Source organism: Delphinus delphis, chromosome 1, assembly GCF_949987515.2.
Source record: "Delphinus delphis chromosome 1, mDelDel1.2, whole genome shotgun sequence".
NCBI classification, from domain to species: domain Eukaryota; kingdom Metazoa; phylum Chordata; class Mammalia; order Artiodactyla; family Delphinidae; genus Delphinus; species Delphinus delphis.
In genome coordinates, this window is record NC_082683.1 from 59,931,996 (window position 1) to 59,955,293 (window position 23,298).

The following is a 23,298-nucleotide window of genomic DNA, read 5'->3' on the forward strand; positions in this document are numbered from 1 at the left end:
TTGAATTAACATTTAAATTTTTTTAAATGATTGCAAAAGCAACAAGAACAGGAAGCTTATTCTCTTTTGAACAAGCATGGGACCACATAAAGAAGAAAATATGACGAAAGATTAGGGAAAAAATACTTTCTCCTCTCACCAAAGGAATACATTTCTACTATCATCACAAATGCAAAACAGAAAAGCATGCATGTTTTCTATTTATTGATTTATTCAAAAACCATTTGAAACCACAAATATACCTCTATGAACTAGAAACCATGTTAATGTCAGGGTTACAAAAATAATATACTCAATGACCTTGAATATATTTGTTTGAGGGGCTCACATATAACATGAGAGACAAATCTGTATTCCACTACACATAGCAGAGACTGATTTGTATCATATTCAAGGTATGTACTAACCCTGGGGCAACAAGTAAGACAGTGATCAATCCCTTATGCAAATACTGAGGAATCAGAATGTATGTCTAGTTGGAAAAGTTTATACCTGCTTCTTCAATGTATTCATGTATTCAAAAACATCATGGGCTAGGCACTATCTAGCTATTTTACAAATGACTCACCAAATTCTCACAGCAACCCTGTGAAGCAGATTTATTACCAACCCCATGTTATAGATGAGGAAACTGAAACAGAAAGAGTAAGTAACTGGGCCAAGGTCACACAGCCAGTAAATGGTGGGTCTGTAATTCATACCAGCTCCAGAGGCTTTTGTTCCTCTGATGCTCCAAAATTCTGTTGCTATAGAATCAATAGAAGGTATAAATGAGAATTAGGCTCATCTTACTTTTCACAGTTACTCCATTCCCCAAATCCAACCTTGGAAATCAACTCAGACCTCTAATCCCTTAGTTAGTGTATTATTTAAATGGAAAAGTAGTGATTAAATTTTCTGTAAAACAGTGCTGCCTAATTTTTTCTCCTTCAAAAGTAGATTTTTTATCACATACTGCCAAGTTTAAGTGGATTTCCCACTTTAGTTAGTACACTTGAATTCCACATTTTGTGATGCTTCTTGTGGGAATACCCCACACCTCCCTGCCCTAAACAGACATGGTTTCCTGGATGTCCAGTGCTGGCAGTTAGTTGTTATGCAATTACCTAGACATGCTTGACTTTGAAAGGCTAATCTTGAATGCAGTCTTCAGCCCATGTCTGACAGTTTCACAGGATAATTAATCCTAAATATTTAGTGTTATAAGACAGAGGTCCCCAACCCCTGGGCCATGGACCGGTACCAGTCAGTGGCCTGTTAGGAACCAAGCCACACAGCAGGAGGTGAGCAGTGGGTGAGCGAGCGAAGCTTCATCTGTATTTACAGCTGCTCCCCATGGCTGGCATTACCGCCTGAGCTCCGCCTCCTGTCAGATCAGCAGCAACATTAGATTCTCACAGGGGCACGAACCCTACTGTGAACTGTGCATGCGAGAGATCCAGGTTGAGAATCTAATGCCTGATGATCTGAGGTGGAGCTGAGGCAGTGATGCTGGCACTGGGGAGCAGCTGCAAATACAGATTATCATTAGCAGAGAGGTTTGACTGCACAGAGATCATAATAAATCGATTGCTTGCAGACTCATATCAAAACCCAATCAGTGAGTGGCAAGTGAAAACAAGCTCAGGGCTCCCACTGATTCTGCATTATGGTGAGTTGTATAATTGTTTCATTATTTATTACAATGTAATAATAGTAGAAATAAAGTACACAATAAATGTAATGCTCTTGAATCATCCCAAAACCATCCCCCCCTCCCCCGCCCCGGTCTGTGGAAAAATTGTCTTCCACGAAACGAATCCCTGGTGCCAAAATGGTTGGGGACTGCTGTCATAAGACACAGGGAAAAAAAGCATGTTCCTTTTTATTTTTAGTTCATGTACCAAAATACATTAAGCTAATATACTTTTTAAATACTTTTGGAAGCCTGGGCTTTCATTTTTCCACTGTTTTTCATAAATCAGAGAAGCAAATAGATAATGATCAAACATTAGTTTGCTACAGAGCTCTGTCTTGTGGCCATCACTCTAAGATCAATCAACCAAAATATGACTAAACAGCAAACTCCAATATCTTCTTTTCCTTGTGATGGCTTCGACATTTTATTTGTTGCCCACCACTCACCTGTAGACCCCTCTATGTTCAGAGAGATGTTGGAGCAACATTCAGCATCCTCAAGAACTCTGAGACATTGGGCCTCAAAGGCCTTTATCACTCCAGGCTACTATTGCTTTTATAAGATGTTTGAAAGTAAGGCTTTAGAAAGATAAAAATAAACACCAAATTGTTATTTTGCTTCCAAAAAAAAGATATTTAGAAACTTCACACCAAAATATTTATTGAGTTTGCTGGAGATAGCAATTCAGGAAGCTTCAAAGAGAAAAGAAATTTTCTCATCGTAATGAAACAAAAAAAGAAATATACACACACATAGACACAATCATATATATTATTCTTTCTATGCTCATTAGAAGAGATGAGCTAAGGTAACATAATAGTTCCTTGGGGTGGAGAGATATAAGTAAAGTGACAGTATTTTTCCAAGGAACATATTTCTAGGCATGAGGAGAAACTCAGCCCCATGGCCTGACTCACCCAGAGTACCCAGTTCCGAGCCTAGCAACTATTCACCTGTTCTAAGACTGTGTTCACCCTCTGCCCACATGGGGAACTGGAGGAGCAGGGCTAGAGATATGAGCTGAGTTAATTAAGGCATCAGTCAGAAAGTGCTAATATAATCGGTAGGCTTTGCAGTCTGAATTCCGGTAAAAACGAGTTTGAATTTTAGCTCCACCCCTTATTAATGGAGCAACTTTGGAATGTTACTTGTAGTATATCCTGTCATGCATCATCCTCCTGGATGAACTCCCCAGCTTCTGGGCATGCTGCTTGCAGCTCTCCACCCTCTTCAGGAATTGCCTCAGCTGAGAGAACTTTCTCATGCAGGGTTACACCCCTATTCCAGGAGACCTGCATCCAATGATCAATCAAATAAGACTCTGAAGGCCTGGCCCCTTCCCTGCTACTTCAATACTATTTGAAGGGTCAGCTGAGGAATTCCTCAAAACTTCATCATAGCCCACCGTCATCTGTCCAATCCTGCTTCCTTCCTTCCCTCTTTCTTTCCCCTGGTATTAATCCCAAGAATCTCTCTCATAAATTTCTCTTTGTCTCCAATTCTCAGGGAAACCAGCGTGTGACATTACTTAACCTCTAAGCTTTATTTAATGTGTGTCCAAGTGCAGATTCTGATTCAATAGGTCTGGAGTGGGTCTGGATTCCACATTTCTGACAAACTCCCAGGTTGTACTAATGCTGCTGCTGTGTAAAACACATTCTGAGCAGCAAGAATATGAAGTATTATGTCAAGTAATATGTATAAAGTACTTAACACAGTGCCAAGTGTGTGCTTGAGTAATAAATTTGTTTATGTAATATTTATGTGTTTATACTCTGTCAAATAAGTAGAGACAGCATAGTAAATTGTATACAGGTAGACCAACAAGCCGATGACCCACTGAACACAGATATATGTGGGACATTTATTTGCAACTCATGCCCTTAAAGAAAAGGAAAATGAAGGATTTTATCTTGCTCTAATTCCCATAGTACATGTCCAAGCTAAACAATCACTATTCACTCCCTGCCCAATGTATGACCTGATTCCTCCCCTGTCCTCAGTAATCAGTTACTAATCCAATCATTTCACATTTAAATTTTTCTCGAGCCATCCCCTCTGCATCCTCGCTTCTGCTGCCTTAACTCAGGTCCCTTTCATCTCCTCAGCTAAACTGCTTCCAAATCCTTCTAATCCTTTCAGATCTACTCTAACCCCAGTCATGAATCTTCCCTTCACATTTCCCTGAGGTCATTATTTCAAAACACAAATCTGATTTTGTCATTCACCATCTTAAAAGCTTTGAATAGCTCTCCTTGCCTATAAGATAGAGATCACGTAATCCTCACATGACAGGCAAGGCCATTTAACAGCTGGCTTCTTATGATGCTTAATTTCATCACTGTATTCAGTGACGTTGAATCTCCCACTCTCCCTCAAACACACCACACTTCCTCACACTTCTCTGTGCTGTTCTCTACTCCAGGTACAGTTTCTCCTTTTCTTGACAGCAGTGCCTTCCAGGCAATTTGCATCCCTTTGTTTCTAGGGCATTCTCTACATGCTTTTTTTATTGTACATATCATAGGGTATTATAGTTATTTATTTGACAGTTTCCTTCACTGCTATGAGCACCTTAAAGACTTTATCTATATCATGACAAGTCTCTTCCCTCACATAGCTGACTTATTCATGATTGTTCTCCAGTATATAACAAAAGTCCTGGTACATAGTAGATCCTCAAAAGAACTGTTGAATGAACAAATTGATTCTGTGTAGTAGGATGAAGTCCAAATCACGATTTAATACCTTTCTTATGCATTTGAAATTGTAAGAATCAGAATGTCAGCATATGTTGTTTATGTGGCAACTTTTTTCCTTTCTTTTCCTTCCTTCGTTTTTCTTTCTTTCTTTCAATTTACTTAATTCTACAGCAACTTTGAGATTATTGCTGCTATCTTTTAACATATTATCTCTGTTGGGAGATATATTCACATATCATAAAATTCACCCATTTAAAGTATACAGTTCAATGGTTTTCAAAATACTCACATAATTGAACAGGCATCACCACAATCTAATTTTGAACATTTCCATCACCACTGAAAGAAACATTAGCAGTTACTCCCTTCCTCTTGACCTTTCAGCCTCTAGCAATCCTTATCTACTTTCTGACTCCATAGATTTGCCTATTCTGGACAATTCATATAAATGGAATCATACAATAGGTGGTCTTTTGTGACTGGCATCTTTCACTGCATGTTTCAAGGTTCATCCATTTTGTAGCATGTATTGCTACTTTATTGCTTTTTATTGCTAAATAATACTGCAGCTTATGGATATACCACATTTTGTTTAACTGTTCATCATTTGATGGACATTGGGTTGTTTCCACTTTTTGCCTGTTGTGAATAACACTGCTTTGAATATTTGTGTTTCTTTGTGGATGTATATTTCATTCTTGAGTATGTACCTAGGGATTTCTGGGTCATATGGAAACTCTATGTTTAATATTTTGAAGAATGGCCAAACTGTTTTCCAAAGTGGCTGTATAATTTTACATTCCTCCTAGAAATGTATGAGGGTTATGGTTTCTCCACATTCTCGCCAAAACTTGTTATCGTTGAATTTGCTTTTAAAATTAATTTATAGTGTTGTGGTTTTTACAACTTTAAAATATTTCCTGAAAGTTTCTCAACTAACCCTGAGTTTATGCAATGTCATCAAGTCTATAGGGAAGTTAAAGATGTTGGTATACCTGGATATGTCAAAAAACAGAATAGAAACAGTTGACTTGGACATTTCTGGATGTGAAGCCCTGGAGGACCTCTTACTGTCATCCAATATGTTGCAACAGTTGCCTGACTCTATAGGTGAGAATGTAATATCTCTTCACGAATGTTTATGTCAAATATACTATTTTCTATAGTTTGTTCGCAGATGTAGGGTATATACTCTTAGCATGATATTAATAAATTAGCATGATCATTATTCAAGGTGATAAAATATTTTACCAATATCTTAAAATGAAATGGTAACTATAGTTGTCAAACTCAAGAAGACTCTCCTAGTAAAATGATCCTACTAAATTGATATATTTTAAATAATTTTAGATCTCCTAAGTTGTAAAATGTTATTAAAAGGAGTATATATCTTAGATTTAAGTGCTTTGATAAACATGTATGTCTCCTTTTATTACTATAGAATTACAGTAGCTTCTATCCACAGCGTGGCTATATTCTATTTTTACTATTATTGTAACATCACTATAATTAGGAATAACAATAAATATGAAATATCTTCATATTTCTATTATTCAAAAAAGACATCTCACCTTTATATTTAAGATTCATAAGACCAGATATTTTGTCTGTTAGTATATATTTACCACTCAATCTATTTTTGTCATAACTTTTTATCTGAGTAAAATAATGAAAGAATCTAATTTAAATATGAGTAAACCTTTTGTATGTATATCTTATTATTATTATTTATGAGAGGAAACAGCTAGGAGAGTAATCATCAAACTACTTAACTTTGGAATGTAGTTTTTAACACTCTGAATTAGATGTATCATATGTCTGGAACTTATTAATGCTTCTAAAACTTGAGTCACAACCTAGGTAGCCTGATTGAAGGGAAGCTAGAAGACAAAACAGTTTCCCAAATTTTTCTTCAATATTTTATTGCTTCCATTTTCACTATTCTTTCAGTCTAATAGAGAATACTAGTTTTAACAGAACAGGCTGGCTTTTCTTTCTTTGTAGACTTGATGACTTTTTTATTTATATAATTATATATTTTTATAACAGTGTTTCTCCAACTTATTCTACCATAGGACTTATCTGAGAGCTTTATTAAACAGTTCCACATTTCCAGGCTTGTTCTGTGAAAAGTCTGATTCAATAAATGTGTAATAAGCCCTCTGTTCTGTATTCTTGTTAAATACCCTAGATGAAACTTATGATCAGATAAGCTTAGAAAATATTATTTAGTGTTGTAGAAGGTAAGGAAATATAATAGTTTAAAAGAGCATCCTCTAGTCAAGATGATAGAGATGGTCATCTGGTCAAGATAACCATATGGTCAAGATACATATCTTACTCTCCTACTCAATCACCACTCCATGCCTCTTCAAAGACACAATGAGAATGGAAAAACTATATTAGAAGAATGTATTTTTGTTCATTACTGCCTCTTCTGTACAAAGAATTATGCCTGGTGTATGGTAAGTGCTCCTTAAGTATTTAGTAAATAAAATAATTTTGCCCTGCTTAAGAAGAATGAACATATACCTGGATTTGAGACATAATGGAAACACAGCAATGACCCTAGGCCTGACTGATAAATTGTTCCTGCAGTAAAAAAAAAAAAAAAGACCTTAAGCGTAACAGAAGAATACAGACTTACAGGGACTGAGGCAGGGAAGGGACCCTTTTCTGCAAAGAGAGACTTGAAAAAACCTGCAACTAATATGTAGAGCTAGGGTGGAAGGAGAGAACAGATACAGATTCACTGCTGAAAATTATGGCTCGTCACAAGCTGGTTTGGACTGAATCTGCAATATCCACATCAAATGAGAGTACCATGTTGCTAATATAAGACCTGGTTCTGAACTCCAGAAACTTGGGGGTCAGGTGGAGGTAACCATAAGAGTGCCAGGCAGGGAGGGGTGAGCATAGGTAAGGAAAAAATATTCACCCTTACAAATGGGCATGAAAACAAAAATTTTAAAGGAAAACTAATGTTACAACAACCCAAAACTCAAACAATAGGAAAATTTACCCCAAGGGAAACCAAAATTATCAAGCAATGTTAAAAAAAAAAATTTTAAGTATGTGCAGATCCTCAAATAGATAAAAGGAAGAATAACATTTGTAAAAATAAAAATAACTTATAAAACAAAAACAGGAGCTATGACTAAGAACAGGTGGTTATAAAAAGAACCAATTAGAAATTCTGGAAATGAAAATGTCACATAGTGAAATAAAAGATGATATGATTATTTGTTTAAAATATCTTCCATTAAGAAAGCAGACTAGGGAATTAGCCTTCTGGTCTGGGGAAGGCAGCATGTATAGATGATAGAAAATATCAGATTAGATCCTGGGATGATAAAACAGACCAGCACAGGCAGGTGGTATAACATATTTAACACCTTCACTTAGAATCTGAGTGGTTCTCAGATTAAGAAAGTAACTTGTTAGTAGCTTACTCCTGGAACTATCTTTGGACCCTATTGACCTTTTAGGGAAAATTGCATTTATACATCTGCAGAGTTGCCAGAGTACCTGATTATACACGTAGAATGGCTAACTTTCCTCTAAGAATTTCCTTCTTGGTCAAGAGAAATACCTGGGAACTCTGTTCAAAAGTCCTAAAATAATTTGTTGATTCTGATTGGATGGTAAATTGCATCTCTTCTTCTTTATTTGAGCATGGATCGTCTATTGAACTACCAACATTTAAAAGAATAAAAGACAAGAAACGTCACAGTATTAATAAAGGGAAATAGCAACTAAAATAAAATCTTTACACCTATTTTAATTCTGCAGTTGTGGGGTATTTGAATGGAGTGATATATTCAACAATGAACCCTGTATGCTGAGTCCCTTTCCTTGTGCTGGTTGCAGGGAAAATGAAGGGGGCTCTTTACATTTTCAAGTTAGAGCTTTAATAATCAGCTTCTTTGGATAGCAGAGAAACTCAGTAAAGGAGAATATAATTTTTTTACTTTCCAAAATAATTTATCTTATTCACTTAGTGGTTAAAGACACAGGTTTTGTAGTCAAGCTACCCGAGTTCAAAGTCTGGCTTTTCTACCTTACTAAATGTGTGACTTTACACTAGCTACTTAATCTTTCTGTGCCTCAGTTTTATCATCTTTTAAGTGGGGAAGTAATAGTACTTGCATCAGGGGATTATTTTGAGAAATAAATGAATTAGTATATGTAGCATTGCTTAGAACAGTACCTGGCACATAGTAAATGTTCAATCAATGTTAGGTACTATAATAAGATAATAATTATTATAATCTTAGATACGATGAGTGCACAGCCGTTTGGCTTTCAAAATTCTATTATCTAGGGTAGATGCCATGTAAATATTAGCTATTTTTGATATTAATGTTTAATACATTGCTGCTTATTATATATTTATATATAAGTAGCTAAAATCATAGCAAAAAAAGCCTCCTTTTTCTTTCTCTTCAGTATATCTGAGTTGGGAATATAGGATAAAGAGGTGGGAAATTGAGGAAGAAATAGGATAAAGTACCTTTGGTGCCTGAGGGTAGAAGAGATTCCAAGCAGATATGATATAGCTATGTAGTATTTATCTGCAAGCGGAAGTCATGAGCAACAGAGCTGAGGCTGTTGGCCTTTTTCCACTCCAAGGACAACCAGATTCCTACCGAAGCTCCAGAATGTGTCCAAAGGGCACACCCTTGGATGGAATATGTGAGTGGCAAAGCAGCCACACCACAAATGAGTGAAGTTCCCTTAAGTCCACAGACGTGGAACTAAGAAGGGAGCCCTAACTCACTTCAACCTTTAAAGCTATAGAAGCGTCTGTCAATTGTCAGAGCCACTACTCCATTCTTCAAAAAAAATCTGTTGCATCAGTCTTTTGGCCTTAATCCCTATCCTGCCTCGAAATTTTCTCACCACTACTTCAGACCTAGGAACTGTGATTCTCTTAAAGACTGCTTTGCAACCTGGTTTCATGTTTGCAGAGCCATCTGTAACCCAGCCCAAAATTTCTCGTGACCAAATCAAGCAATGTTGAGACTGTCAGCCCTCCTCTGGCTCCACTGGTGGGCAGGGACAGTAGTTTGATCAGGACTACAACTCATTTAGCTGTAATTCATAGTCCCCTGTTGTCTTTTCACAATTGATGAACAAACTCAGGAGTTCTTTTATATTTCCAAGGTCTATAGTTTCTTACACATACATCAGAGAAGCTAAAGTGATTCAGTCACCCTTTGAGCATAGATGAATATGGCAGTGGGTATTCAAATTTCAGAGATAAATTACCCCAGTGAGAATTGTTTTCTTTCTCAGGTGCTACTGTTTTCAGCCATGTATCCTAACAGCACAAGCTGATGTATTAATCTCCAAATATTATAGGTATTTTCTCACAGCAGTCTGATAGTGATAACATTTCTCTCAACTAGAGCAGAAATTCTGAGTGCTTCTGCAGAATACGTAACTGAGTATAGAGAAACTTAAAGTGCAACAATGGCTTTATTTCAGACTTCTTGTGACTTACTTTTTGCCTTTAAGGTATGCTCAAAATACTTGAGGTGGGTAGGCGTGAGCTATAGCAGTGCTTCTGAGAGCATGTTCGCAAAACACCACTATACAAGATACTCTGTGCATACACACAAGTTGCCCAATAACTTTAGCGTCACCCTGTTACATTACCATATTAAAAATTCCTAGAAAAACTTCATTAAAGAAATCTGGTTGATTTTGTTTAATTTAGATTTCCCAAACACATTCAACCATGGAACCTACTATATCCATCAGAACAAGTTTTCTGCAAAACAAGTCGTCTATAGTGTATATCTATATTCCAATGTAAAACAAAAATTAGCCACTGTTAATGCTTTGTCTTGGATTTTAGCTATTTAAGCCATATTGATACAATGGGTTGTGTTACGGCCAGGTAAAGGAAGCTGTTCTTCAATTACTCTGTGGTTTTTGCTCTTTAAAACCCTGGGAGTAGGAGTAGATCAAGCAGTAAAGGTATGGAGGGCATAAATCAGACAGTGAAATATAAATAGTTGGAACATCAATTCTTGGCCAGTTCTACTTGATAGATTAAAAGCTACAAGTTTTTGTGCTTACTGCTGATCCAAGTCAAGGATTTATGGTAACAGAAAGAGTATGAAGTCATACGTTGTAATTTTCCAAGTCGATAATTATAACCACTACACTGCAGTACTTCAGTACCCATTTGTTGATTATTAGGCTTCATTCAGATTTGTTTTCAATTTGTATCACAACAGGAATGTTAGTTATTAGTGCTTATGAGTTAATAAAATACCGAACACAGTTGGCTTGAAAAGTTTCATCGGGTCCATTTGCTGCATAACAGAAAAGGGAAATGTGGTAGTAGTACTGCCAACTCAGGTTTCTATGGAGCCCTGTGTTTTGTTTATGTCTCCACCAATGTACTTGAACTCTCATTGATGTAAGTAAATTTTTTGTAACTGGAAGGTTAAAACTAGACACACGAAAAAAAAAAAAAAACTAGACACACGAATATCAATTTGTAGGTTGATATAAGCAGAGTGCAGCCAATTAGCATGACAAACACTCATCACCCAATCAAGTGATGTTGAGACTGTCAGCCCTCCTCTGGCTCCACTGGTGGACAGGGGCAGTAGTTTGATCAGGATTACCACTCATAAAAAGCGATTCCTTTTATATTGTATTTTTTATCAGAAATCTATTCTTATACATTAATATATCTTCTTCTCTGTTTTAGGTTTGTTGAAAAAACTAACTACTCTGAAAGTAGATGACAATCAACTTACAATCCTACCCAATACAATCGGAAAGTAAGTGACAAAGTTTCATACCAGTCAGTCTCTCTAAAGCCAGAAACAAAAGAATGTATTGAGTTTTCTACTTTCACACATTTTCTGCTAGAGATATCAATAATTTTGTTCATATGTAAACTCATTTTAGACCACATTTTATTTAGTTATATATTTGTATATAATTTATCTTAATTTAGTTTTATATTTAGACACTGCATTGACACCCAACTATATATTGATAATATCATAAGAAATACTTAACCATCACTCTTTCATAAGCAAAGTGATTACCAGACCTTCAATTATGCCATTGCCTGTAATTTTCCAGATACTATTAATTTGATGTTTTTGACTGAGTAGCAGCTCTAAATACACTTATATCTTACAAAATCAAATCAACTTTTATAAGATCTGCATTATGTATATGTTACCATTACACTGTTAGTAAAATTTGATATTTGTGGAAACTTAATGTATTTTTAGACTTTAAGGAGGTAAGCATCTGTTTTAGCTTGCATTTTAAAAAGCTGCAAGGTGAAAGGTCATCATTGCCTTTTAAGGACAAAATATATTCCATGTGTTTGATAGGGATTTATTTCTAATTTTATGTTGCCATTAATGTTTGATTTACAGTTCTTTAAGAAACATGTATGTTATTATCAGTGTTGCACTGAAGTTCTTTTGTTTACAACTTGTGTAAAGTGAGAAATCAATAAGCTGTCTTTATTCTAACATTTTGTAAGGCCATTTTACAGGAATCTTGCCCCACATTTCATGTGAAGAATTATATAAATCCATAATTTAACAGATTTGGGTGTACTTGGGATGGTGGGGAGAAAGCCTAGCTTTTTTTTAAAAAAACAGATTTATTAGCTATAATTGATGTACAATAAACTGCATATATTTAAAGTCTACAATTTGATGTTTTGACATTCATATAAAGCCATGAAGGGAAGTGTTAAAGAAATGGACTATATGACTATATTTTATTACAATAAAAAAAGGCAGAATAAAAAAACAGTAGGAAGTATATGCGAAATCTCTACCTTCTGCTCAGTTTTGCTGTGAACCTAAAACGGCTATAAAAATAAAGTCTATTTTAAAAAGAGGAAGAATGACTGACAAACTGTGGTTACTCAGACTTGAGTATTTGGCAGACATTTTGTCAAAAATGAACAAAGTGAGCTTGTCACTTCAAGGAAAACAACTGACAGAATTTGTTGCCAACAGTGAAATTTGAGCTATCAAGTAAAAATTAGAATTTTGGAAAATTTGTATCTGCCACTGTGAGTTTGACAGCTTCCCAATATTTAAAGCCTTTTCTGATAAGACTGGTGTGATATCACTGGTGTAATATAATGAATGTGATTTGTTGATATTGTAATATGAAATGTGTCAACATTTGGAAAATCTGTTCAACTCAGTGAAGCAACACTTTCCAAATGACCGATGCATGAGCTACAAAATCACACATGAGAAATAGACCCATTCAAAGTGCAAAAAGATTAGTTGATTTTAATGTATTGGTATGAAAAGTAAGAAAAGTTCATTGATGTATTTCAGATTCTACATTGCAATTACTGTATCCCCTAAAAAGACTGCCATTTGTTGAGTTTGGGTGTAGTATCAAAGAATAATCACAATTATCCAAAAAGACCATGAAAATACTTTTCCCTTTTCCAACTACCTATCTGTGTGAGTTTGGACTTTTTTATATATAACTTAATCAAAACAATATACCACAATAAATTGAATACAAAGCAGATATGAGAATCCAGTTGCCTTCTATTAAGCTAAACACTGAAGAGATTCACAAAAATAAAAATGTCACTCTTCTCACTAAAGTTTTTTGTTTTGGAAAGTATACTTACTTTTATAAAAATGTGCTACCTACATTAACATGTCATGGGTTTATTATTGTTATTTAAGAATGAATAATAAATAACTATTTTTAAATGCCTCTTTTAATTTATAATATTATAGATACCAATAGGTATAAGCCATATTTTAAAAAGTACTTTAAGATTACCAATGATTTTTAAGAGTGTAAAGAGGTCCTAAAATGAAAAAGTTTGAAGATTTCAGTTCTATAATACATCATGTCTTGGATGGTAAAATTGTGACAGCCATTGTCTAACATGTTCTCACTTCAAGGTAGCACTTGTGGCAAAAAATAAACTAAATTTCTAAAATTTTATAGTATACCTTAATAAACAATCTGTATGAAGTAAAAATAATAATAATGATATAATGGCTTTGCTTTCTTTAGGGAATTCAGAACTGATAGATCAGAGATTTAGCTCAAGGCTAGAGATAAAATTTGATTAGAATCCTATTTAATGGCACACCAGAGCACATGCAGAAAGTGTTCTGCAAGTAGTGAAATAGTCTTTATTTTATTATGAAACATTCTACCTAGAACTCTGTGCACCAAAATGTTCAGATCAGCTGCAGTGACCAAAAATATTCTCATTCTGCACATTGAATGTTTCAATAGGTTAGACTTATCTTTGGTAATTTTTAATAGTCCAACTAGTAAAAATTGCTGAAAGAATTCATTTTTCAACATCTTTCACAGTTGAAATGGATTCCATGACTTTTGTGCCACATGACTTGTAAAATTGGTTATTTTTTTTGTTGAATCTTAAGTTGTGCCTAAGAGTTCCAGCCACTCTAATAATTGAATGGGCAATGAAAATAGTAACAAACAACTTTTTGTGTGTGCTCATATTGTGCCAGATACCATGTTTGGTGCTTTACATGTATTCTTATTTAAAGGCCCCATCAACACTATTCAATGTGTATTATTATCTCCCCATCAACAGATGCAGAAACAGAGGCTGAGAGAAGTTATCAGATTTCAAAGCTAAGCTGCTAATTGACCTATGTTGCTTCTGTTTTTTTAATTTAATTTAATTAATTTATTTATTATGCAGCAGGTTCTTATTAGTTATCTATTTTATACATATTAGTGTACACATGTCAATCTCAATCTCCCAATTCATCCCACCACCACCACGCCCCATCCCCGCTTTCCCCCCTTTGTGTCCATACATTTGTTCTCTACATCTGCGTCTCTGTTTCTGCCTTGCAAACTGGTTCACGTGTACCATTTTTCTAGATTCCAGATATATGCATTAATATATGGTAGTTGATTTTCTCTTTCTGACTTACTTCACTGTGTATGACAGTCTCTAGGTCCATCCACGTCTCTACAAATGACCCAATTTCATTCCTTTTTATGGCTGAGTAATGTTCCATTGTATATATGTACCATATCTTCTTTATCCATTCATCTGTCGATGGGCATTTAGGTTACTTCCATGACCTGGCTATTGTAAATAGTACTGCAATGAACACTGGGGTGCATGTGTCTTTTTGAATTATGGTTTTCTCAGGGTATATGCCCAGTAGTGGGATTGCTGGGTCCTATGATGTTTCTTAATATGTGTTATAGTTGAGTCACACATTTTGTAATATTAGGTCATTTAAGAGCCCCATTGCTCTAAAGGCAAAAGATCTCCCATAGGAAGAGGAACCATACGCTAAACCTACTCTCTCTTAGCTTCGTAGCTTTGGAGAAAGGCAATAAAATCTCAAAAATTTGAATGGATATTTTAAAAAGTCATTCCATCATAGAGTATGGTCAATGAGAAAGACTGCTGACTAGAATCAGAGAGTCTACGTAACTATGCAAAGCTGGGTAAATGCCTTCTTTCCTATGGACCTCAAACTCCTGAGGAATAATGCAAGGAGCACTGGCTTTGGAGTCAAATAGCATGGGTGTGAACCCTGGCTACGCCACTTACTGTGTGAACTTGGACAAATTACTTAAACTCTCAGTGGCTTAGTTTCTTCATTTATAATTTCCACCTATGTCTAAAATTCTAATTCTTTGATCCAGATGTTTAGTTTATATGATATCAATACCCTAGATGGTAAATTCCAGTAGTCTACTTACTAGACTGCTATAATAACAAGAAAATAAGCATTCTAGATATCTGAATGCTAAAAACTGCGCTTCCCCCTATTCCCTAAGCATGGAAGGATACACAAGAAACTGGAAATGTACATGGCTTTGGGGAGGAGAATTTGGGGGTTGGGCAATAGAGTAAATAGGGAGACTTGCTTTTATTGTATACCTTTTGTACTTTTTGAATTTTGTATCATGTAATGTTATTCTCGTCAAAAAATTAAAAACAAAGTGTGTGTGCACACGCACACACACACACCCTGCATTGGATAAAACCCAAATTTCTTCACACTAATATTCAAGTTTTTCCATATTCTAGTCTAGACTGGTGGTTCTCAACATGTGGTCCCCTGATCAGCAGCATCAGCTTCAACTGGGAACGTGTTGAAGTGCAGATTCTCAGAGACAATCCCAGGTTTACTGAATCAGAAACTCTGGGCATTGGACCAGCAATCTGTGTATTAACAAACCCTTCCAGGGATTCTGACGCATGCTAAAGTTTAAGAACCACTAACTGGATTCAGCTTACTTATACACCTATCAGATAACTGTCTTCTCAAACCCTATTCCATTGTGCCTGCATCAGAATTACCCGAGATGCTGGTTTATTTATTTATTTTTTTTTGCGGTACTAGGGCCTCTCACTGTTGTGGCCTCTCCCATTGCGGAGCACAGGCTCAGGACGCGCAGGCTCAGCGGCCATGGCTCATGGGTCCAGCCGCTCCGTGGCATGTGGGATCTTCCCGGACTGGGGCACGAACCCGTGTCCCCTGCATCGGCAGGCGGACTCTCAACCACTGCGCCACCAGGGAAGTCCGAGATGCTGGTTTAAAACAAAGCTCCCTGAGAGAAGTTTACCACAGCAGTTGGTTGCTTTGGCTTTGGAGCCAGACCTTCTGGGTCTGAAACCTGGCTCTTCGATGTGTTATTGGGTAGAGCCTTAGATTCCTCCTCAGTAAAATGGAAATCATAGTAATAATGCCTACCTCATAAGAATGTTGTGAGGATTAAATGTGTTAATACATGGAAAGTGCTCACACATTTAATAAATGTTTTATAAAAATGAAGTCCAATAAGGTAAAGAGTTATTGACTTAAATCAGATTGGGGGTATTTGTATTCAAAAATATGCTTACTTGTTTTTACAACTTAATTCTTTTCCCTCTGTCTACCCAGACCACTGCAGCTTCCTCCTTTAAATTAAAAGCTCAGTACACCTACTAACTAAACCAGCATTTCCTAAGTTATATTCCTCAAAATAATCATTACTTGAGATTTTAATAGGTATGACATAAAGATAAGTTTTGTGGACAAATAAGTTTTGTGAACTCTTTATACAAGTTAGGGAACACTCTAGCCTGATATTTTTCCATTTCTTATATGTCTCTTATTTATCTTTTTTTAAAACATCTTTATTGGAGTATAATTGCTTTATAATGTTGTGTTAGTTTCTGCTGTATAACAAATTGAATCAGCTATACATATACATATATGCCCATATCCCCTCCCTCTTGCATCTCCCTCCTACTCTCCCTATCCCACCCCTCTAGGTGGTCACAAAGCACTGAGCTGATCTCCCCGTGCTATGTGGCTGCTTCCCACTAGCTATCTATTTTATGTTTCATAGTGTATATATGTCCATGCCACTCTCTCACTTCATCCCAGCTTACCCTTCCCCCTCCCTGTGTCCTCAAGTCCATTCTCTACGTCTGTGTCTTTATTCCTGTCCTGCCCCTAGGTTGTTCAGAACCATTTATTTTATTTTATTTTTTAGATTCCATATATGTGTGTTAGCATACGGTATTTGTTTTTCTCTTTCTGACTTACTTCATTCTGTATGATAAAATCTAGGTCCATCCACCTCACTACAAATAACTCAATTTCATTTCTTTTTATGGTTGAGTAATATTCCATTGTATGTATGTGCCACATCTTCTTTATCCATTCATCTGTCAATGGGCACTTAGGTTGTCTCCATCTCCGGGCTATCATAAATAGAGCTTCAATGAACATTTTGGTACATGACTCTTTTTGAATTATGGTTTTCTCAGGGTATATGCCCAGTAGTGGGATTGCTGGGTCATATGGCAGTTCTATTTGTAGTTTTTTAAGGAACCTCCATACTATTCTCCATAGTGGCTGTATCAATTTACATTCCTACCAATAAATCTCTTATTTATCTTTTGTATCATCATTTACCTTTAAATTATAATGTCATGCCCTCCCAACTAGTATATGGGCTCCTTAAAGGTTGGTATCATGTCTTGAACATGTTTAATCTCTTCATCGTACCTAGGCAGTATGGCACAGGGGAATATTTGCAAGCCTTGGAACTAGACCGGCTTCTCCACTCATTAACTAATTGACCTTGGACACATCATTTCACATCTCAGAGCTGTAGTTTTCTCATCTGTAAAATGGAAATAATAATACATCTCTGAGTTTATTGTGAGACTTAGTGTTAGATAGCCTTCAATAAATTATAATAGTCATCAATAATAATAAGCAAAAAACCATTTATTTATTGATCCTTGCTTATGTTCATCTGTGTAAGGATTAGTAATATAAAATGAAGGAAAGATCCAGTTCTTAACAAGAAAAATGTTTTATACTTATTTACAAATATGATAATAATGTATTGTCTTATTCTGCTCAGGCTGCCATAACAAAGTAGCATAGACTGGGTGACTAAAACAGCAGAAGTTTATTTCTCAGAGTTCTAGAAGCTGGGAAGTCCAAGATCAATGTGCTAGTAAGGTAGCATACATTGAATCCTCACTGATACTCTACATATCAGGCATTATCAACCAATTTTATAGATTAAAAAACAGGGATTAATAAGTAGATAAAGTTCACTCAGATATTAAGTGACCACACTAGAATTGGAACCCAAACCTGTCTGAACATTTTCCATGGAATTACATTACTTCTGTTAAGAGTTAAAAGTGAACTAAGAAAATGAAGCCCAAAGTCATTTATTTTTATGTTTATTAGCATCTACATTAATAGAATATTTAATGGTATCTAATGGTTTCTAATGGTCATAAATGATGTTAAAGTTTAATCATAGATTATCTGTGTAGTATATTCACAATCCCTCTTCCCCATTAGCTAGGTAATTGAGGGTTAATGATACAGTAATATGTTCTCATCCAAGACTGATTCATGGAGACCAAACTAAAGTAGAGAAAAATGTGGAGAATGTTTTTAGAAAATTAAGTCAATATTGTTGCTGTTGTTTAATGTCAAGCATTACTACCTTGAGTAGTGTTGCTTGTACTGATATGTGATCTAAGGTAAAACCTTACCGAACACAACTCTTATAATATTTATACATGAATTTTAGCCATCATTGACATATCTTGTGTGTGTGTGTGTGTGTGTGTGTGTGTGTGTGTGTATGTGTTTAATATCTTTATTGGAGTATAATTCCTTTACAGTTTTGTGTTAGTTTCTGCTGTATAACAAATTGAATCAGCTATACGTATACATATATATCACCATATCCCCACCCTCTTGCGTCTCCCTCCCACCCTCCATACCCCACCCCTCTAGGTGTTCACAAAGCACGGAGCTGATCTCCCTGTGCTATGCAGCTGCTTCCCACTAGCTATCTATTTTACATTTGGTAGTGTATATATGTCCATGCCACTCTCTCACATCGTCCCAGCTTACCCTGCCCCCTCCCTGTGTCCTCAAGCCCATTCTCTGTGTCTGCATCTTTATTCCTGTACTGCCCCTGGGTTGTTCAGAACCATTTTTTTTTTTTTTTTAGATTCCATATATGTGTGTTAGCATACGGTATTTGTTTTTCTCTTTCTGACTTACTTCATTCTGTATGATAGAATCTAGGTCCATCCACTTTACTACAAATAACTCAATTTCATTTCTTTTTATGGCTGAGTAATATTCCATTGTATATGTATGCCACATCTTCTTTATCCATTCATCTGTCAATGGACACTTAGGTTGCTTCCATGTCCTGGCTATTGTAAATAGTGCTGCAATGAACATTGTGGTACATGTGTCTTTTTGAATTATGGTTTTCTCTGGGTATACGCCCAGCAGTGGGATTGCTGTGTCATATGGTAGTTCTAATTTTAAGTTTTTAAAGGAACCTCCGTACTGTTCTCCATAATTGCTGTATCAATTTACATTCCCACCAACAGTGCAAGAGGGTTCCCTTTTCTCCACACCCTCTCCAGCATTTATTGTTTGTAGATTTTTTGATGACGGCTATTCTGAGTGGTGTGAAGTGATACCTCATTGTAGTTTTGATTTGCATTTCTCTAATGATTAGTGATGTTGAGCATCCTTTCATGTGTTTGTTGGCAATCTGTATATCTTCTTTGGAGAAATGTCGATTTAGGTCTTCCACCCATTTTTGGATTGGGTTGTTTGGTTTTTTGATATTGAGTTGCATGAGCTGCTTGTATATTTTGGAGATTAATCCTTTGTCAGTTGCTTTGCTTGCAAATATTTTCTCCCATTCTGAAGGTGGTCTTTTCATCTTGTTTATGGTTTCCTTTGCTGTGCAAAAGCTTTTAAGTTTCATTAGGTCCCATTTGTTTATTTTTGTTTTTTTTTTCCATTTCTCTAGGAGGTGGGTCAAAAAGGATCTTGCTGTGATTTATGTCATAGAGTGTTCTGCCTATGTTTTTCCCTAAGAGTTTGATAGTGTCTGGCCTTATATTTAGGTCTTTAATCAATTTTGAGTTTATTTTCATGTGTGGTGTTAGGGAATGTTCTAATTTCATTCTTTTACATGTAGCTGTCCAGTTTTCCCAGCACCACTTATTGAAGAGGCTGTCTTTTCTCCATTGTATATTCTTGCCTCCTTTATCAAAGACAAAGTGACCATATGTGCATGTGTTTATCTCTGGGCTTTCTATCCTGTTCCATTCATCTATATTTCTGTTTTTGTGCCAGTACCATACTGTCTTGATTACTGTAGCTTTGTAGTATAGTCTGAAGTCCAGGAGCTTGATTCCTCCAGCTCTGTTTTTCTTTCTCAAGATTGCTTTGGCTATTTGGGGTCTTTTGTCTTTCCATACAAATTGAGAATTTTTTTTTCTAGTTCTGTGAAAAATGCCATTGGTAGTTTGATAGGGATTTCATTGATTCTGTAGATTGCTTTGGATAGTATAGTCATTTTCACAATGTTGAATCTTCCAATCCAAGAACATGGTATATCTCTCCATCTGTGTGTGTGTGTATTTTAATGTTACTCTTGCCATATTTGCAAGTACTTTATTTAAAAATGTGTGGTCCCAGGACCAGGAGCTTCTACATCACCCACTAGCTTGTTTCAAATGCAGAATCTTGGCCCAACCCCAAATCACTGAATCTGAATCTGCATTTTAGCGAGTTCTGCTGGTGATCCATATGCACGCTAAAGTTTGGGAAGCACTGCTTTGAAGTACTTTATACTTCCTTTGCAGCTAGTTTTCACTTTTAATGTGTACTATTATAGAGTATAGAGAAAAATTTTAAAAAAGGTAGCTTTTGGTCTATCCTTTTTTTTGTACAAAGGGTAATGTACTTTCATATGTACAGCAGGATGATTCCATATTTGTATGTATTGAAAAATGATCACCACAATAAATCTAGTTAACATTTTTCACCATACATAGTTACCTTTTTCTTGTGATGAGAACTTTTAAGATCTACTCTCTTAGCAACTTTCAAGTACAGTATTGTTAACTATACGATGCTGTACATTACATCCCCATGACTTATTTATTTTATAATGGGGAGTTGATCCCTTTTAGTCGCCTTCACCCATTTTTTTCTACCCCCTATCCCCTACTCCTGGCAACCACCAAACTGTTCACTGTATATATGAGCTTGGTTGTGGGGTTTTTTTTTACTTTTTTGTATTTTTGTTTTTAGATTCCACATATAAGTGAAATTGTGTGGTGTTTGTCTTTCTCTGTCAGATTTATTTCACTTATTTTGGTCTATCTTTTGAATGCCAGTGATAATTTGAGTAAATGTGGTACAACTGTATTCATATAGGATCCTGTATTAAAATACCTTAGGTGATTTATAACAAGATAACCATCAATAAAGTCAGTTGGAATGTTAGATTTTGAGTTTGAATCCTTTGAATTCAGAGATCATTGAAGAATGTGTGTTTTGCACATAATAGATTTTCTTTGTAACCCAAAACTGTAAAATACTTTCAGGCTATAAATTATTAATTCAGTATAGCCCATGATGCAGTAAAAATGTTGTCTTTTTATTGTAGGAAGTCCTCACTTTGCACAGTAGTGGGGACTATGAAAACAACCATGCACACTGAAACTATGCAAAATAGTCTTAAGAATCAATGGAGGAAATTATGATTGTTCTGACGAAAGATCTTTAAACCTTTTCAAACATTAAATACTGTTGCTGTTGGTTATAAATGTATAGAGAAATGGAAAAATAATAAATCAACATGGATTTAATACACAGTCATTGTAAACATTAGGAACATCAAGAATTAAAGTGTTTTTTTTTAAAAAAAAAAGCTTATCAAAATTAGTTTGAACAGTGCTTGCCTTCTTTTCATTGTGTAAGTTGTAATTCAGAGTGAACATCTTTTCTATGAGCCAGTGAATTGTCATCCTCCTTTTAAGCTTGGATCAGCTTCCAAACTTTTATCCTTTGTGCTTTCAATATCATGAAATATCTCTGAGAGTTCCTTTAATGTAAAGTTTATTGCCAGGGTCACTTCCTCTGAGACATCTTCATCCTTTCATTACAACCACTTTCCTCATTGATGTCAACAAGTTTTCCTTCACTAAGTTCCTCTGGCAGCAGATCTACAGGCTCTCAAACAGTGGCAGGCAGCATTCCCACAGTCAGCTGTTTCTTCTATAATTCCATGTATGTTCAGTTCAAATCCTGCCAAATTATTTGCACAGTATGCTAAAAGTTTCTGCTACAATGCATGAGTATTACTTGCTGTTATTTCCTGCCATGATGTTTGAATATTTTCAATTGAATGCTTTATGTCATATTTCTTCCAAAACTCAGCTAAAGAAACTGTATGATCTCCAGGTGTAGCATCAATAGCCTCTTCAGAAGTCTGTGTAAGATAACAGGCCTTCAAAGTTGAAATAACTCCTTGGTCCACTGGTTGGATTAATGAAGTTGTTCTTGGTGATAAAAAGCAAATTTCCACATTTTCATCCAAATCTCCAAGAGAAATAAGATGATGAAGAGCATTATCCAACAGGAGTAGTGTTTTAAATGTTAAATTATGGTACCTATAGTATCTCTCTATAGCCGATTGACAAGAAGGCAACATAACTACAAGACTTACTGTCCGTGTGTGAACTGAATAGTGGATGTGCAGAGGCTGATCACTGACAGACTCAAAAAAGTAATATGACTAGTCACTGATCATGATGTACATCTGTTATTTACACAGTGATTTGTGGACTGAAGTGTTAGCAGCAAAGTTTGTACTTTATGCAGTTACTCACAGTTAATATACTGAGGTAATTGAAATTTGAGCCATGTTGTTGGGGGACTAATGTTATTTAAGGAAACCATGATAACTGAAATCTGTGCAAAGTAAGGAGTGCCTTACTATGATTCAAGACTAACTTCAAAAATGTTTTCATAAAAGAAAGAAAAATAAGAAAACTTAATTGTATTATTTAATTGTTTAATTCTTTGACTTCTACCTCTGAGCATACATCTGAAGTTTTACTTTTGTAACATCTTTGTTGGAGTATAATTGCTTTACAATCGTGTGTTAGTTTCTGCTTTATAACAAAGTGAATCAGTTATACATATACATATGTCCCCATATCTCTTCCCTCTTGTGCCTCCCTCCCACCCTCCCTATCCCACCCCTCTAGGTGGTCACAAAGCACCGAGCTGATCTCCCTGTGCTATGCAGCTGCTTCCCACTAGCTATCAGTTTTACATTTGGTAGTGTATATATGTACATGCCACTGTCTCACTAGTTTTTATTTTTAAAACTCACTCGTACTTTCATGACCACTTGCTGAGTACATGACCACAAACCATAGATAGAAACCTCTTTCATTCAATTCTACCAAATTTTCTTAGTGTATTATATGTGTATGACACTGTGCTAGACTTTTTTTAAGAAACAATCTGTTACTGGGTTTTCCACATACATTGATTTCTGCCACCACCA

At 35.7% G+C, this 23,298-nt stretch overlaps 1 protein-coding gene across 1 annotated transcript in view; it reads left to right on the top strand.

The window, feature by feature from the left end:
- Positions 1 to 23,298, top strand: part of LRRC7 (leucine rich repeat containing 7) — a 498,137-nt gene that overhangs the window by 357,367 nt on the left and 117,472 nt on the right. Inside the window, exons 10-11 of the mRNA XM_060005892.1 lie at positions 5,346 to 5,490; positions 11,111 to 11,183. Coding sequence (XP_059861875.1) covers positions 5,346 to 5,490; positions 11,111 to 11,183 — 218 coding nt within the window. The remainder of the gene's footprint in view (positions 1 to 5,345; positions 5,491 to 11,110; positions 11,184 to 23,298) is intronic.